Source organism: Callithrix jacchus, chromosome 1 (assembly GCF_049354715.1).
Source record: "Callithrix jacchus isolate 240 chromosome 1, calJac240_pri, whole genome shotgun sequence".
Taxonomy (NCBI): Eukaryota; Metazoa; Chordata; class Mammalia; order Primates; family Cebidae; genus Callithrix; species Callithrix jacchus.
Window position 1 is genome coordinate 29,034,509 of NC_133502.1, and position 19,263 is coordinate 29,053,771.

General features: G+C 44.8%; 1 protein-coding gene across 6 annotated transcripts in view; it reads left to right on the plus strand.

The window, feature by feature from the left end:
• Positions 1-15,008: 15,008 nt before the first annotated feature.
• TFDP1 (transcription factor Dp-1) overlaps positions 15,009-19,263 on the plus strand; it is a 62,737-nt gene continuing 58,482 nt past the window's right edge. Inside the window, exons 1-2 of one of the 6 annotated variants that reach the window (XM_035294795.3) lie at positions 15,009-15,041; positions 16,077-16,152. In XM_035294795.3, the coding sequence (XP_035150686.1) occupies positions 16,141-16,152 (12 nt within the window). In that variant the 5' untranslated portion in view covers positions 15,009-15,041; positions 16,077-16,140. Of the gene's footprint in view, positions 15,462-15,484; positions 15,909-16,076; positions 16,153-19,263 lie in introns of those variants that run through there. The other 5 variants (XM_035294788.3, XM_035294805.3, XM_035294800.3 and 2 more) reach the window with 5 other exon arrangements.

The following is a 19,263-nucleotide window of genomic DNA, read 5'->3' on the forward strand; positions in this document are numbered from 1 at the left end:
ACAGCTTCCCCAGCACCCCACTGTGTTCTCTTTCATTTATTTCCACTGCCACTCTCACCTTCCGACCAGCAGCCTCTGTCCCAACTGGATTCATTTTGCTTCCTTGGTACTTTATAATCATGGATCCATACAAAGTGTAGTCTTTTGTGTCTTGCTACTGTTGCTCAAAACAGTATTTATGGGGAATTTTACCCCATTACTTCCTGTAGTTGTACACAGTTCATTCCATTGTGTGACTGTACAGAATTTGTCCTATTGTCAGGGAAAAATAACTGGGACTGGTCCCAGCTTGGAACAATCACACATAGTGCTGCCTATAAACACTGTAGAAGATGTCTTTGCTGGACACATGCATCGATTTATCTTGGATATATTTCTGGGAGTGGAATTGCTGGACCGTGGTTGTATGTTTGACTTCATTAGGGAATGTGAGTCAGTTGTTTTTTTTTTTTTTGTTTTGAGATGAAGTCTCACTCTGTCACCCAGGCTGAAGTGCAGTGGTGTGATCTTGGCTTTGCAACCTCTGTCTCCCGGGTTCAAGAGATTCTTCTGTCTCAGCCTCCTGAGTAGCTGGGTCTACAGGTATCCCCCAACATGCCCAGCTAATTTTTGTATTTTTAGTAGAAACCATGTTTCACCATGTTAGCAAGGCTAGTCTCAAACTCTTGACCTTGTGATCCGTCTGCTTTGTCCTTCCAAAGTGTTGGGATTACAGGCGTGAGCCACCGTGCTCGGCTGTGAGTCAGTTTTTCAAAAGAATGTTAACATTTAACACTCCCACCTTTCTTTGCCAACACTTGACGTTGTCAAGACCATGCCTTTTAGCCATTCAGATGGGTATGAAATGGTATTTCCCTGTGCTTTCAATTTGCATTTTTCTGATTACTAAAGAGTCTGAGAACATTTTCACGTTTCCTGGCCATTTGGATTTCTTCTTTACTATAGCTCAAGTCTTTTTGACAATCTTATAACTCAGTTATTTTTCTTTTATTTATTAACTTGTAGTTGTTATTAATTGTTCTGGATATGAGTTCTTTATTAGATATTTGTAAATATTTCCCTAGTCTATGAATGTTTTTTCAACTTGCTTTTGAGGAGCAAGAGTTTTAAATTTTGAAAAAGTTCAAATTACACATTTTTTTTCTTTTCTACTTGGTACTTTTTTTGCTCTATTTAAAAACTTTTTGCCTATCCTAATCTCCCATTTTCTTCAAAAAAATCTAATTTTAGCTTTCATAAAGCTAAAATTAATGTAATGTAATGTCATACAATTTAATTTGGGGGGTTTGGTGTGAGGTAAAGATTAAAGTGCATTTTTTCCCATGTGAGAATCCAGTTGACCCAGCACCATTTACTGAAAAGACTTTTCCCTTTAACGGCCTTGATGCCTTTGTTGAACGGATCTATGCTGGGTTTTTTCATTCTGTGTCATTGGTCTCTTTAGCTATATTTATTTGTCCTTATGCCATCACTACATCATTTTAATGTGGCACTGAAATCTGGTAGTATAACTCCTTCAACATTATTGTTCTTCAGGACTGTCCTGGAATTAGCAGGTCTGTTGGTATTCTATACAAACTTTCAAGTTGGGTTATCACTGGAAAACCCCAAACTACTTGTTGATTAAACAACACACTTGTAGATAAGACATGGTCCTAAATAGAAATTTCAAAAGAAATTTAAAAATATTTAATTGACCTACAGCCGGGCGCGGTGGCTCAGGCCTGTAACCCCAGCACTTTGGGAGGCCAAGGCGGGTGGATCACGAGGTCAAGAGATCGAGACCATTCTGGTCAACATGGTGAAACCCTGTCTCTACCAAAAATACAAAAAAATTACCTGGGCATGGTGGCGCGTGCCTGTAATCCCAGCTACTCGGGAGGCTGAGGCAGGAGAATTGCCTGAACCCAGGAAGCGGAGGTTGCGGTGAGCCGAGATTGCGCCATTGCACTCCGGCCTGGGTAACAAGAGCGAAACTCCGTCTCAAAAAAAAAAAAAATTTAATTTACCTAAATGAAAATGAAAATACAACTTATCAAAATTTGTGGAGTGCAGCAAAAGCAGTGCTTAAAGAGGACTTACGGCATGGACTGCATATATTAGAAAAGAAGAAATATCTTTCCGGGCACAGTGGCTCACGCCTGTAATCCCAGCACTTTGGGAGGCCGAGTGGATCACAAGGTCAGGAGTTTGAGACCAACCTGACCAACATGGTGAAACCTCGTCTCTACTAAAAATGCAAAAAATTAGCTGGGTATGGTGGTGTGTGCCTGTAATCTCAGCTACTCTGAAGGCTGAAGCAGGAGACTTGCTAGAACCTGGGAGGCAGAGGTTGCAGTGAGCCAAGATCGCGCCACTGTACTCTAGCCTGGGCGACAGAGCGAGACTCCATCAAAAAAAAAAAAAAAAAAAAGAAAAGAAAAAAAAAGATTGGCCGGGCGCGGTGGCTCAAGCCTGTAATCCCAGCACTTTGGGAGGCCGAGGCGGGTGGATCACGAGGTCAAGAGATCAAGACCATCCTGGTCAACATGGTGAAACCCCGTCTCTACTAAAAATACAAAAAATTAGCTGGGCATGGTGGTGCGTGCCTGTAATCCCAGCTACTCAGGAGGCTGAGACAGGAGAATTGCTTGAACCCAGGAGGCGGAGGTTGCGGTGAGCCGAGATTGCGCCATTGCACTCCAGCCTGGGTAACAAGAGCGCAACTCCGCCTGAAAACAAAGAAAGAAAAAGAAAAGAAAACAGAAAACAAGAAATATCTAAAAGCAACAGTCTAAGTCTCTACTTTAGGTAACTAAAAAAGATGAGCAAATTAAATTCAATGTAAGCAGAAGAAAAGAATTAATAAGAATTAGAGCAGAAACCAATGAAATGAAAACAGAAAAACAGTAGAGGAGGGAATATGTTTTAATTTATTCTGTGAGGCCACCATTAATCTAATATCAAAACCAGACAAAGACATTACAAAAAAGAAAACTATAGACTTCTCTGTTTCATGAACATAAATGCAACAGTCCTCAATAAAATACTAGCAAATCAGAACAGGTGCAGTGGCTCGTGCCTGTAATCCTAGCATTTTAGTAGGCCAAGGCAGGTAGATCACCTGAGATCAGGAGTTCAAGACCAGCCTGGCCAACATGGTGAAACCCTGTCTCTACTAAAAATACAAAAATTTGCCAGGCATGGGGGGGCACCTGTAATCCCAGCTACTTGGGAGGCTGAGGCAGGAGAATCACTTGAACCCAGGAGCAGAGGTTGCAATGAGCCAAGATTGCACCATTACACTCTCACCTGGGAGACAAGAGTGAAACTCTGTCTCAAAACAAACAAACAAACTAGCAAATCAAACCCAGAAATGTATAAAAAAGAATTATACACCATGAACAAGTGAAATTTATAATCATGACCAAGTGGTATCTATCCAGGTCTGCAAGGTTGGTTCAACATTTAAAAATCAATTAGCACAATCACATTACATTAGGAGAAAAATCACACAATCGTATCAGTAGATGTAAAAAAGCATTTGACAAAATCCAACACTTATTCATGATTTAAAAAAAAAAACTCAGTAAACTAAGAAGAGAGGGGAACATCTTCACTTGGTAAAGAATATCTACAGAAAACCTACAGCTAACATCATACATAACAATTAGAAACTAGACTCTTTCCTGCTAAGATTAGGGTCAAGGCAAGGATCTTCCTTCTCACTATTCCTTTTCAACATTGTACTAGAAGTTCTAGCAAATGCAAGAAGACAATAAAAGGAAATAAAATGTGTACAGATTGGGAAGGAGAAAACAAAGCTTCCCTTGCCTGACTGTGTATGTAGAAAACCCAAAAAAATTGTTAAAAACTCCTGAAACTAATAAGAAATTGTAGCAAAACTGTAAGATATAACAAAAATCAATTGCTTTTCTATACACCAGTTAAAAAAAAAGTGGAACTTCAAATTTAAAACTCAGTAATATATACAGTAGCACTAAAAAACATTAAATACTTAGGTTTAAATCTAACAAAATACATACAAGATCTATATGAGGAAAACCACAAAATTCTGGTAAAAAAAAAAATCAAAGAAAAGTGAGACATCCCATGTTCATAGACAGAAAGACTTAATATTGTCAAAATGTCGGTTCTTCCCAGCTTCATCTATAGTATAGATTGAATGCAATCAATCTATAAACTCAACAGTAAGAAAATGAACAATTTGATTAAGAAATGGGCAAATGGGCCTAATGGCTCACACCTGTAATCCCAGTGCTTTGGGAGGCTGAGGTAGGTGGATCACCTGAGGTTGGGAGTTTGAGACCAGCCTGGTCAACATGGTGAAATCCCATCTCCACTAAAAATACAAAAATTAGCTGGGCACAGTGCATACCTGTACTCGGGAGGCTGAGGCAGGAGAATTGCTTGAACCTAGGAGGCAGAGGTTGCAGTAAGCTGACATTGCATCAGTGTACTCTAGCCTGGGCAACAGAGCAAGAGTCTATTAAAAAAAAGAAGAAGAAGAAGAAAGAAATGGGCAAAATACCTGAACAGACACCTCACGGAAGAAGCTATACAGATGGCAAAGAAGATAGGCATATGAAAAGATCCTTCGCATCCTATGTCATCAGGAAAGTACTAATTAAAACAGCAATGAGATATCACTATACATCTACTGGAATAGCAAAAATCCAAATTGCTGACAACACCAAATGCTGGTAAGAATGTGAATTAACAGGAACTATCATTCATTGCTGGTGAGAATACAAAATAATATAACACTTTTGAAGACAGTTTGGAGTTTCTGACAAAACTAAACAAATACTTACCATGTGATCCAGCAATTGTGCTCCTTGGTATTTACCAAAATGAGTCAAAATATTATGTCCACACAGAATTCTACACATGGATGTTTATAGTAGCTTTATTCATAATTGCCAAAACTTGGAAGCAATAAAGATGTCCTTCAATAGGTGAGTGGATAAACAAACTATGATACATCCAGATAATGGAATATTAATCAGTACTAAAAAGAAATGAGCTATCAGGCCATGAAAACACATGGAGAAACTTTAAGTGCATATTACTAAGTAAAAGAAGCCAATCTAAAAAGGCCACAACTATATGATTCCAACTCTATAACATTCTTAAAAAGGCAAAACAATGGAGACAGTGAAAAGATCAGTGGTTGCCAGGAATTAGAAGGGAGGGAGGGATAAAATGACAAATGCTGGTAAGGATGTGAATCAGCAGGAACTGTCATTCGTTGCTGGTGAGTACAGAAGATTTTTAGGTTAGTCAACTATTTTGCATGATACTATAATTGTGGATACATGTCATTATACATTTGTTTAAACCATAGAATGTACAACACCAAGAATGAACCCTAATGTAAACTATGAACTATGAATGATAATGATGTGTCAGTGTAGGTTAATTGATTGTAACAAACACACCACTCTGGAAGGATGTTGAGGAGTCTGTAGGTAGTGGGAGGGGAAGAAGGTATATAAGGGCTCTTTGTACTTTCTGCTCAATTTTGCTGTGAACTTTAATAATGCTCTTAGTGAAGTCTGTTTTTTGAAAAATTAGGTTGTCAACTTCTACTGGAAAAAAAAAGCTGAGATTATGATTGAGATTGCACTGAATCCATAGGTTAGTTTGGGGAGAAGGGCCATCTTAACACTGTTGTGTCTTTTAATCCATGAATATATTGCATCTCCAATATTTTTGGTCTTCTTTAGATTTGTAAAGCAATATTCTGTATTTTTTCAAAATAAGTTTTATACATCTAAATTAATTCCTAATTAGTTGCTATTTTTCATTCCATTGTAAATATTCTTTTTCTTTCTTTTTTTTTTGAGACAGTCTCGCTCTGTCGCCAGGCTGGAGTGCAGTGGCACGATCTTGTCTCACTGGAACCTCCACCTCCCGGGTTCAGGCAGTTCTCCTGCCTCAGCCTTCTGAGTAGCTGGGACTACAGGTGTGCACCAACACGCCCAGCTAATTTTTGTATTTTTTAGTAGAGATGGGGTTTCACCATGTGGGCCAGAATGGTCTCGATCTTTTGACCTCATGATCCATCTGCCTCAGCCTCCCAAAGTGCTGGGATTACAGGTGTGAGCTGCCTGGCCTCCATTGTAAATATTCTTAAATGACATGAAAATATTTTAAAAATATATTATCCAATAGTTTGTTGGTATATAGAAATGTAAGTGTTGTTATTCTGCATTGAACTTATATCTAGAGTATCTGGTAAGTTTACTGATTAACTTTAATTGAGTCCTTGGTGCTCCAGATATACAATCATCATCTGAGAATAAAAAGAATTTTATCTCTTCCTATTCAATATTTCTGCCTTTTTATTTCCTTTTCTTGTCTTATTGCACTGGTTAGGACTTCCTGTTTCATTTGAATGGAAATGGGATTTTCTCTTAATTATTTTGCAAATTTCAAAACACAGAGAGATTGAAAAATTAGTAAAATACACAATCATACATTAAGTAGTTTTAAAAAATCATTTTTCAATAGTTTTTCTCTGTCCTCCCCTTCTCTCTCTCTCTCCCATCTGAAAGTACATACACAAAAATACACTTTTGTCTGAACCATTTAAAAATAGTCAATATTATGACACTTAGTATCTAAATTCATCACTGTATCTTTTCTAAGAATAAAAATAATCTCCCAAACTACCAAAATGCCATTATCACATTTAGAAAAATAATAATTTCTTCCTTTTCTTCACCTAATATTTGGAATATGTAAGGTCTTTCCCCATTATCCCCAAAATATCCTTTATAGCTTTTTTAGAAAGTTTTATTGAGATATAATTTACATACCATACAATTCACCCACCTACAGTACATGAACTATAAGTTTGTTGGCATATTATTAATATTTAAAATAATTTAAAAATCTTTAGAACAAGTTCACTGCACTGAGGTATATTAATAATTTTTTAAACTATAGTATATACATATATGTGTGTGTGTATCTATCTTGCCATTTTAACAATTTCAAGTGTAGAATTTAGTGATATTAGTTACATTCACAATGTTACTAATTATTTCCAAAATTTTTCATCACCCAAAACAGTGCTCTGTAATCATTAAACAATAACTACTTACCCACAGTCACTAGTAACTGCTAATTTACTTTTTGTCTCCATGAATTTACCTTTCTGGATACTTCATATAAGTGGAATCATACCATATTCATCCTTTTGTGTCTGGCTTACTTAGCATAATGTTTTAATGGTTCACCCATGTTATAGTATGTATCAGAATTTCATGCCCTTATATGGCTGAATAATAATCCATTATTTGTACATGCTATGTTTTGTTTATCCATTTATCTGTTGATGGGCACTTAGGGTCTTTCCACCTTTTGATTATTGTGATTAACGCTGCAGTGAACACTGGCATACAATGTCAACCATAAATGCTTATGTGTGCATATGTGTATGTATAGTTGTTCTTTGGTATCCATGAGGGATTGGTTCCAGGATCCTCTGTGATACCAAAATCCATGGATGCTAAAGTCCCTTATATAAAAGTATTTGCATATAACCCAAACACATCCTCCTGTATATTTTAAATCATCTGTAGATTACTTATAACACATAATGTAATGTAAATTCTATAAAAATAGTTATTAGACTATGTTTAGGGAATAGCAACAAGAAAAAAAGTCTGTACATGTTCGATACAGATGCAACCATTGTAGGTCTAAATATATTTTTGATCCAAGGTTGGTCTAAATATATTTTTGATCCAAGGTTGGTCTAAATATATTTTTGATCCAAGGTTGGCTGAATCCATGGATGTGGAATCCACAGATACAATGGGCCAGCTGCATATTGTCCTATTATTGAGATGTGTTACATTGATTATCATATGTTGAACCATCTTTGCATTCGTGGAATAAATCTCACTTGGTCATTGTGTGTAACATGATGAAAGATATGAGTCTACAAATCCAAGACATTCCACGAACTTCAGGTAGGATAAACTGAAAGAAACCCACACCAAGATACGTAATCAAACTCAAAAGACCAAAGGGAATTTTGAAAACAGCAGGCAAAGTGATTTGTCACTTATAATGGATTGTCAATAAGATTAATAGCCAATTTCTCATTAGAAATCATGGAAGCCCACTGCCTCGTGGAATAATACATTTAAAGTGAAGGGGAAAAAAACTCTGAAAAAAAAGCCAAAACCTGCCAACCCATAAATTCTTTTGCTGGAAAAACTGCCCTTCAACACCAAGGGAAATATTAAGACATTCCCCAGATAAGCAAAAGCCAAGGAGTTTGTCACTACTAGACTTGCCCTGCAGGAAATGCTAAAGGAGATCCTTCAAGGTTGAAATGGAAGGACATCAGACAATAACTTTATAAAGAAAAAGATCTTTGATAAATACATGGTAACTACATGGGCAAATAAAAAGCCACTATTATTATATTTTTGGTTTATCACTTGTTTTTTTATTTCCTACATAATTGAAAAGACAAATACATAAAAATAATTTTAAATCTATGTTATTGAGCAGAAAATGTATAAAGATGTAAATGGATTTAACTCCTCACTCAAAAGATATAAACTGGCAAAATGAATAAAAAACACATTTTATATGCTGTCCACAAACGACTCACTTTAGATCTTTTCATAGGTTGAAAGTGAGAGGATAAAACAAGATATTTGTGCAAATAGTAACCCAAAGAGAGGAAGAGTGGCTGTACTAATATCAGCATAGACTTTGAGTGAAAAACTGTCATGAGTGACAAAGAAGGATATTATATAAAAGGGACAATTTTTGAAAAGGTCAGTTCACCAAGAAAATACAACAATTACAAATATATATAAACTAAATATCAGAGCTTCTAAATATACAAAACAAACATGGACAGAATTGAAGGGAGAAACAGACAACTCTATAATAATAGTAAGGGACTTCAATCCCCAACTACAGATGTTGGATAGAACAGCCAGACAGGAGATCAATAAAAAAATTAAAGACTTGAACAGTACTATAGAGCACCTGGCCCTAACAGGCATACATAGAACACTCCACTTAACAATGGCAGGATACAATTTTTTCTCAAGAGCATATGGAACATTCTCCAGGGTACAGTCCCTGGAGACATTTCCTGTACCTTGTGAGATAGTAGTGCATTAAATAATAAGTCTTACTTGGAGTCTATTTATTCCTGTGCTTCCTAGTTACTCATCAGCCCAGTAAGCAGGTCAATTCATTGAAGAATTTTTTAAGCAAGAAGCAGCATGACCTTATTTCTTTCTCTTTCCCTCTCCCTCCCCCCCCACTCTCTCTCTCTCTCCCTCCCTTCCTCGCTCCCTTCCTTTCTCCCTCTCTTCCCTCTCTCCTTCCTTCCTTTCTGATGAACTCCCACTCTGTCACCCAGGCTAGAGTGCAGTGGTGCGATCGTTGGTCTCAAGCAATCCTCCTGCCCCAGTCTTTCAAGTACCTGGAATTAACAGGTGTGTGCCACCACACTTGGCTAATTTTAAAATGATTTTTTATAGAGATAGAGTCTTGCCCAGCCTGGTCTCAGACTCCTGGCCTCAAGCAATCTTCTCACCTTGGCCTCCCAAAGTCCTGGGATTACAGCGGTAAACCACCGTGCCAGGCCCTAATCTCTAATTTTAAAATATCACCCTGCTGAATAGATAACAGATTAGACTAGACAAGATTGGATGAAGGGAGTGATTTTTTATAGTCCTCAATGGAGAGGATGCTATCTTGGTCGGGGTAGTGGCAGAGGAGATGGAAAACATAGAGGAATTAGATGTGTCAAGTTGGTGAGTGGTTGTAGTGAATGAGGGCAAACGAAGTATTTGGCTTCTAGGTTTCCATATAAACAACTAGGTGGATGTCTTAGTCTATTTGGGCTGCCTATAAACAACAGAAATTCATGTCTGATGAGGGATGAGGGTCTTACGTGCTGGTTCATGGACAGCCATCTTTCTGCTGCATCCTCACATATTGGAAGGGGCAAAATGGTTCCTCTTGGGCCTCTTTTATTAGGCTTGCACATTGCAGGCTGTTGCCCCCCGGGCAGCTCCTTGTGTTTAGGAAATCCACCTAAACACAGTGGGAGGCAGGTGCCCCTCCCACTGTTGAAGAGGCACTGTTACTTTGCTGCCATCCAGGGTGGGAAAGCTAGGGGCTGGAGGATGCACAGCCCTTGGAAGGCTCCCAGGCAGGACATGAGTCTGGAGCACAGTGCTCCCATGAGATCTGGCACAGAATCATTCTAGCGTCTGTTCAGTGTCCTGGTTCTGTCTGGTCTGGCTGCTTTGTTCTTGCTTGCATTGTTTCTGTCTTTCTTTCTTTTTTTTCTTTTTGAGATGGAGTCTTGCTCTGTCGCCCACGCTGGAGTGCAGTGGCACAATCTTGGCTCACTGCAACCTCCACCTCCCAGGTTCAAGTGATGCTCTTGCATTAGTCTCCAGTATAGCTGGGATTACAAGTGCCCACCACCAGGCCTGGCTAATTATTTTTTTATTTTTATTATTTTGTATTTTTAGTAGAGACAGGGTTTCACCATGGCCGGGCTGGTCTTGAACTACTGACTTCAAGGGATCTGTCCGCCTTGGCCTCCCACAGTATTGGGATTATAGGCATGAACCACTGCACCCGGTCTGCCTATGTTGTTTCTGAGCTGGCACCTTGATTAGCGGTGATCCTGCAGTCGCCTTTAGCTCATGCTGGCCACTGTTCATTTTCATCAGGCCCCTTGGTTCCTCATCTTCTAACTGATGTCCTATCTCAGATGTCTTTCTCCGACTGGTCCTCCTCACCTCTCTGAAACATGAGTCTCTGCAGCAGTCAGAAGACTGCCAACTGTCTCCCAATATCTGTTCTCCACATTATTCTTTTGTAGATCTTTAAATGCTTAGGCAGTCATATGGCCCAGGGTATGACTCTATTTCCAGTATCTTACAGGCCAGTGTGGCCATGGGCTAAGTTCTGGACAATGGGACAAAATGCTAAGAGCATTTTCCAAAACTGATCTGTTGTTTGTGCACATGCACACTCACAAACACACACACTCAGACACACCTGTGCATATACTCAGCTGGTCATAGTCTCTTGTCACCTTCTCCATGGAGCGTTGCTGACTGTGTGCAGGGAGAAATCATCGTTCCATGCTTCCATACCCGCTTCCCAATCATGAGTATGAGTTTGTCCCACTAGGTCACATCCATTATAATTGCAGGTGCATCTGTCTCTCCTGTTTGACTCTGGCAGTCTCTTATTAATCTGTATAATACCGGCACCAAGAGTTGTGTCTTGCACTTAGTAGGAGCTCAGAAATGCTTGGGGAGGGAGGAATGCAGGGAAGACAAGGCTTTTGAAACTGTGGTTTGTCTTCTTATTAACAAACCGTATTTTCATCCACTTATTTCTCAGTTAAAGGAATTTGCACATCACCGAGGTTAAGATCACTATTCACAGTGATTGACGCCCCTTCAGCTAAGCTTTCGAGTGTGCAGTGGACAGCGAAGATCCTCCTGGTGAATCCATAAGAGGGGTGGGCAGGCAGCAGAGAAATGCCCAAAGGTACTCAATTGCACGTGAGGCCACATTTCTCAAATTATTCTATAGGCTCCTGGTGCTGGCTTCACCTTGGGCTGATGATAAATGGGTGCTGTGGGGGGAGGAGAGAATGCCAGGAAACCATGGATCTTTCCACCTGAAATCATGGGACTCCACAGAAGCACATCACTTGCCATCATCTTAGCCAGAGTGAAGCAAGCTGCAGGGCAGGGACACTTCAGGAGAATTGTGTAGTCAGTGGCCAAGGTGCCAAGGGGTCTCTCATCGCAAAAGCCAGAGATGATTCCAGATCAAAGCACGGGAACACGTCTAAGGAGTAGGCAAAACTGGTAAATTTGGGTAAATTCGACTTTCATAAATTTGGTGATACGATCCTCTAGAATTTGTCAGATCCAAGGGGTGATTTTGAAACAACTGTGGCTTCAGACTACAAATGAATGTGACAGTCTTTAAGACAGAAATAACATTATAGCACAGTAATTCGGCAGGACCACAAGTGACCTTCCTTCTGAGAGGGAGAACTTGGGATCTGACTGAGCATTTCAAAAAGGAGTAATAATGCAGGAAAGAGTAGGAGAGAGGGGAAAATGTCTTTGTGTCTGGGGGGTGTGGGAGCTTAGGAGTGGTGGCCTGCAGAGCAAAGGAGAGCTACGCAGGACAGGCCAGGAGGCTGGGAAAACACACAGATGTCCCTGTATTTTACGATACACTCTAGAGACACCTTTATCGACATTTTACCAAACATCAAGAAAATGCCATTTACCCATATCCAGGAATATCACTCTTTTAACTCTCCCCATAAATTCCATGAGTCCTTATCCCCTCCTTGTCCTCCCACTGAAGGTCTCTTGTCTTGGTGATGGAAGGCAGAAAATAGGGCATGCTTGGAGAAAACATCAATGTCATTGAGGAGGGAAACAAAAGACAACCTGAATATGTAATGAGCAGATTTAAAATTAAAACAGGATTAGAAAGTTCTCTCTCTCTGAAAGGGAGGACAGTTTAATGGGAGTGTGGAATTGGCAGGGAGACTTTGGAGACTCTGGAGCAGACACAGAGCTTTCGGGAGATGAAGACTTTTCCTGGGAAGGACACGTTCACATCTAGTAAAACAGCATGGGCCATTTCCATGTAATATTTGGGACGGTAGCTGAATTTGGTGCCCGCATGCACAAAGCAAGACAGTTGGCCCCAGCCATAGGGCTGAACCCAGCCTCTGGAATGTGGTGCAAATCAACACCTGAATGAGTATATCATTAAAAGAACCTGGTCTCCTCAACAGCCCAAGCTCCAGACATAAAGGGAGGCCAAAGGCTTGGATAAATTCTGAGGGTTATGGGCTTAGGAAGTTTGCATTTCAGCAACCCAATTGAGAGGCTACAAGGCAAGGCAGTGGCTAAAAATATTTGGATCATCAACCAAAAATTTTAGAGGGAATTCTGTTAACTTTTGCTAACAGAAATGAGGGCTTTCTATGGAATATGTGGCTATGGGGAGGCAAAAGGGAGTAACTTTTTACCCTTTTCTTAAGCCCCACATGAACGTTCACTGCTGCAGCACCTTGCGCGCGTTCAGTATCTCAGGACAGTGATTTTCGTGCAGAAATTTATTTGAATAATGTTAGTTATCAACAATATAAACATTGCTGAATTATAAAAATCCTGAATTTGTGGGGAAGTTTTTTTTTTTTTTTGAGATGGAGTCTCACTCTGTAGCCCAGACTGGAGTGCAGTGGCGTGATCTTGGCTCACTGCAACCTCCACCTCCTGGGTCCCGGTTCAAGCAATTCTCCTATTCTCCTACCGCAGCCTCCTAAGTAGCTGGGATTACAGGCACCAGCCACCATGCCCAGCTAATTGTTGTATTTTTTTTTTTTAGTAGAGATGGGGTTTCACCATGTTGGCCAGTCTGGTCTTGAACTCCTGACCTCCCAAAGAGTTGGGATTATAGGCATGAGCCACAGTGCTGGCCAGGAAGAGGTTTAAGACTCCAATCTTGGACCCTACATGTGTATCCTCCTAACCAGAGCCCCCAGGTCTCAAGAAGTCCCCTGAAGCCAGGAGGGTGTCACTGTCGCCATCAAAGCTCCAATATTGAAATTTAGGGACACACAGAGTTCCTGCGAGAGAAGGAATGGAACTAGGAAGACAGGGCCATTTCAGGACTATCAGTGTTCTCTAACTACCTATTTGTGTGAACCAGCCCGAAGGAAATGAGCGTTTCTGGTAGTCTTCAAAAAACGTGTGCTAATTTATAAGCAGTTTAAGCCAGGTGACCACAGCTTACAGGGGGTGCAGCCTGCCTGAGGGGCAGGAGTGGCCAAATCAGCATAGAACATGCAAAGTGGGCTTCCCTGTAATAGTATGTGGCACAGGCAGACAGGCCTTTGGTCAGCTCCTCCCGTCCTCCGTGGATATTCATTAGGCTCCGGGCTCCTCCAGTGCTCTGCAGATGTTCACCACATTCGGTACACACCAGGCTCTGCCACCTGCTGTGGACCTGAACTTCGGACTCTTCTCTGGCCTCGCCTGCCCTTGGCTGCGGTGCTAGGGTGGGGCCATACAGGGTGGATAAAGTCTCCAGGGCTTGGGGACCACCAGGCTCACAATGCAATGGAACTGTTTCTGCAGTTTTCCTTTCCCTGCTTTCCCTCCCGAGTCCCGGGCCAGGCCCCCTCCAGCGAGCACCCAGGATGCTCAGAATTGTTGGGAATCTGGGCGGAGGCTGGGCATGAGCTTGGAGGCCCTACTGGGTCCAGCAGAGGCAGCGGCCTCTGTGCCACGCACACACACACACCTCCTCTCCTCGGTGTGTCCACATACACACGTCTGTGCACACACCTGCTCTCCATACATGCACAGCCCCACACACAGTCGGCCCTTTATGTGCACACACATTCGCGAACACAAGCGCATACCCTCCGTACCTACAGGCACGCATACACCCGACCCCGCTCTTCCCAGTGCACACACCAGCCCCTGCTCCCCCACCACACACACTCGTGCACACACACCTGACACCCGGCCCCCACCTGCTGCCCCAAGTGCACACACAATAGTGTACACTCATGCACACTCGTGCACAAACCAGTCCCCGCTCTCCCACGTGCACACACACACTCTTGCACATAGCCGTTCACCTCTTTCGCCAGACACACAACGTCACAGGCGCTCACAAACGCGGCCCCTTGGCCTCCGAGCGCACGCCGCGCGCGCGCACGGCCTGTTTCAGCGCAGGCCCCGGCTCCATCGCCGCACGCGCACGCGCACACACGGACACGCGCGCACAGCCCCTCCCCGCTCCCCCAGGGCGCGCTGCACTGGCGGGAGGAGCGGGAGACAAGAGCAGCCGCAGAGGAGGAGGAGGAGGGCACCGAAGGCGCGAAAAGGCGCGCAGGCGCGCTGTGCGGAGCGGGCCCGCCGCCGCCCACGTCACCGCGCCGCGCGCACGTCACGCCGGCCCGACGCTCGGCCAGGGTGAGCCCCGCGTCCCGGCGCCACTCGGCCCAGGGCAGGGACCCCGCCACGGCCGGGACCGCCCGGTCTGGCCCCCGCCCGCGCCTCCCCGCGCCGCCCGGCGCCCCGCGCCGCGCCCTCCCTGCGCCCGCGCCCGCGCGGTCAGACCGGGCAGCCAGGTGCGGGCGGGCAGGGGATGCCGCGAGAGACGCGGGCGGGGGCCAGGGGCGCGAGCGGGACCCCCGGCCGTCCCATCCCGTGCCCTCGCTGTGTATAGTCGCCGCGCGGCCCCGACCCGCGCCCTCCCGCGCCCCGCGCGCTCCTGTGCCCCGGAGACCCCGCGTGCTCGGCGCTGGTTGGGGCTCCCCAGGTGACCGCGGGACTGGGGTCCCTGGGTCCTGCCCTCCCGGCCGACAGCAGCGCCCGTGCCCCGCGCCAGAGGTGGGACCGGGGCCGGAGCCGGGGGCAGGGTCGGCCGGAGCGCGCAGGGCGGGGGAGGGAGGCCGCCCCACGGCGGCCCGCGGGGACCCGGTTCCGGCGCGCGCGGGAGGCGCCTCGTGCGGAGGCGGCCCGAGGCCTAGTGACAGGCGCGCGGCGCGGACCCCGGAAGCCCACCTGTCAGAGTTACCGGTCAGCCGGGCGGGCGCCGCCGGGGTCTGGGTGGACGCCGCGAGCCTGCACGTTGCGCCGGGACCCCGGGGCTGCCCCCAGGTGGGTGGCGGGCCCCCGCCCCCACTGCAGCGGCGGGAGGGAGGCGCTGCGCCCTGGCTGGCGGGGCTCGGCCCCACCCTCGGCCGTTGGGCGGGCCGTCGGGGACCTGGGGGTCGTGGTGGTGACCATGCGGGCCCCAGGGCCACTTTTCCATAGGGGGCATTTCCGACTGGCCAGGTGACTTAAAATCGAGTGTGGGAGTTGTTTGGCCAGCTCTGCTCCCAGGATGGAGGGCGCCTTTGGGAAGGAAGGTCCACGTTTTCTTTGAGATGTGTTATTTTTTTAAACTTCTTTTTCATTCTTACTTATTTCTCGTTTTCCCTTTTTTTTTTTTTTTTTTACCAGAAAAATCATTTTTCTTCTCTGGGAGGGTGAACATTTATAGCATTGATTTCCCGGATCTGGTAACATGGCAAAAGATGTAAGTATGTTTGCTTCATGCTCCACACGAATGTTTGCTTCGCACTAAATTCTTTGTAGTTTGCTGCCTTTATTTCAGAATGATAACACATAAGCTACAGTAGTGTTTATTTTCAGACTTTTAAAGCGTCTGAAGCGGGATGAAGGTGAAAGATGGAAGGATCTGATCTCTGAAGCTGTGCTCACCACCGGCTAGTTGTGGTCTTGGATACCACACTGTGCAATTGGGTAGTGCCTTCGACTTTTTGCTTATCTTTAACGACTGTTAATAATTTTGAATAAACTCCTTAGTTAAATGAGGTGGAGGGCATTGCATCCCCACAGCGAATTCCCCATTTCTTGGGAGGCTTCTACATGCTATGAGGGGTGAGGCCAGGGCTCAGGATGTAGCCACCTGCTGGCACCTGTCTTCCTGCAGAGGAAGTTAATTCCACTTGGGTGGACCAAGTGCTAAGCACTTGTTGTGACCACTTTCTCAGAAGGATGAGATGTGGTGATTTATGAAATCTGGTAAAAAATGGTAGCCTGTTTTATATTTGTCATGAAACTATAGAATATTTTGAATAATTTTTTAAACTTGTGTGGGGAAAGGGGCTTTTAAGGCCAGAAATGTAGTCGGTTTTATTGTCATGCAGTTATTTACCATGCTTTATAATGTCAGTCACTGAAACAGCTGGATTTGTTAGTGTTTTCCACCACGCATCACATCGCTCTGTAACTGTGAGTGAAAGGGACTGTTGATGTGTTTACCTACTTACCATGCAGAGCTGGAAACAGGCCACATGTGCTACCTCTGCCTGAGATACAGCGAAAATGCATCCAGAGTGTAGCGCCCTCCATGGGCGCAGATGTTTCAGTGGTCCCTGCAGGATCTTGTGGGGCACCTGCCCTCCTTGACCAATCACCACACATGTAACACAGTGTCCCTGGCTTTAAGCACTGGGGTCTGCTTTAGAGAATGTGTATGAACACCCAGGTAAACCCAGTGTGGCTTTTTGGAGTCACTTGTATCCTCTCCACTGTGCTTGTACCATGCCCTGACCTTGTGTATGCACGCACTCCAAATCCAGATGTAGGCATGTGCTCCACGTTCTGCAGCCATGTTCATTACGACTCCTCATGGTGAGGAGCTGGGCCTAGGACCTTGGTTAGAGCACGCTTCTGGTGTTGTGTGGTTTCCTGTGTGGTTTCCTGAAATGGTTCTCAAACACACTTTGCTATGTAATGGATGGTGTCTCCAGGGCCCTCTTTTCATCCCCCCTTGATTTCATTGGCACTGTCTGTGAGCAACATGTATCGTAAGGCTGGGGGTGGAGAGCGTACAGAAAGGTGTTTAGGTTCTGCAGGACCCTGAATGCTCCATCCAGTGTGGGCATCTGAGATGCAAGGTTTGTCAAGGACTGCATAGGCACGGGGTGGAGGCTCACCTAACCCTCGAGGGTTGTGATCTGAGTTGGGGGCTGGCGCTGGGAGGAGAGTAGGATTCTACAGATGGCGAGGTCTCCTTCCCTGTTCAAAGCCTGGGAGTGGTCAGGAGTGCTGTGTCTGACTGGAAAGGGAGGTTGTGGGCAAGTCAATGAATTTGATGTTTTCTCTAGCTTTTTTTTTTTTTTCTTTTTTACAACAGTTTCACTCTGTTTCCCAAGCTGGAGTGCAGTGGCGCAATTTTGGCTCACTGCAACCTCTGCCTCCTGGGCAACAATCCTTCTGCCTCAGCCTCCCGAGAAGCCAGGATTACAGGTGTGTCCCACCATGCCTGGCAAATTGTTTTGTATTTTTAGTAGAGACAGGGTTTCACCAGGCTGGTCTCAAACTCCTTACCTCAATGATCCACCTGCCTTGGCCTCCCAAAGTGCTGGGATTACAGGTGTGAGCCACCATGCCCAGCCTAGCTAACTCTTTTTTAAGTAGTGGCGTGACATTCCAGTTTTGGAAAGATGATGTTGGCATCTTTTGCACAAGGGTACGTAGATCACCAGTTAGCTTTTCTTTTGTTTGTTTTGAGATGGAGTTTCACTGTTGTTGCTCAGGCTGGAGTGCGATGGTGTGACCTCTGCTCACTACAACCTCACCTCTTGGGTTCAAGCTGTTCTCCCCGTCAGCCTCCCGAGTAGCTGGGATTACAGATGCCCACCATCATGCCCAGCTAATTTTTTGTATTTTAAGTAGAGATGCGGTGTCATCATGTAGGTCAGGCTGGTCTTGAACTCCTGACCTCAGGTGATACACCCACCTCAGCCTCCCAAAGTGCTGGGATTACAGGCATGAGCCACCACATCCAGCCCACCGGTTAGGTTTTCAAAGCACTGCTACTTCGGTGAAACCACAGGTGTACAACAAAAGACCTTATGCTTGGGGGAAGCTGTGACACTTGGGTTTAAGGAGGCAGACCTCCAGCTTCTAAGAGCCCTGGGGCCTCTGTGAAGGGCCATAAGCAGCCATGGGATGCAGGGAACTGGAGCTAGGCCCTGGTGGTCACCATGGAGGAGGAGAAACCAGGATACCCAAGGCCTGTGACTGGAAGGTTCTGGAGAGAAGATGAGAAAAACAACCCAGGAGCTTCCAACCTCAAGTAGGGCACAGGGAGACAAGCAGATGGGAAATGGCTCCTTGTGAGTAAGGGGCAGAAAGAAGAGGATGAGGTCAGTCCTCTGGGGGTGTCGTCTTTGAACAGCATTTGACAGGCAAGGTGTGAAGGTCTGCATGGCAAGGAGCTACACATGAGGAGAGAGGTACTTTGAGAGGTTTGTAGTGTGTGTAGGAAATGACTGGAGCAGTGAGGAGAGTGATCATTGATCGTGCAGTAGGTGGAGAGTCGGTGGTGGTGGTGGATTGGGTGGAGAGCGAGTGAGTGGTGGTGGAGTGGGTGGAGAGTGAGTGGCGGTGGTGGATTGAGTGGAGAGCGAGTGGCGGTGGTGGAATGGGTGGAGAGTAAGTGGCAGTGCTGGAGTGGGTGGAGAGTGAGTGGCGGTGGTGGAGTGGGTGGAGAGTGAGTGGCGGTGGTGGAGTGGGTGGAGAGTGAGTGGCGGTGCTGGAGTGGGTGGAGAGTGAGTGGCGGTGCTGGAGTGGGTGGAGAGTGAGTGGCGGTGGTGGAGTGGGTGGAGAGTGAGTG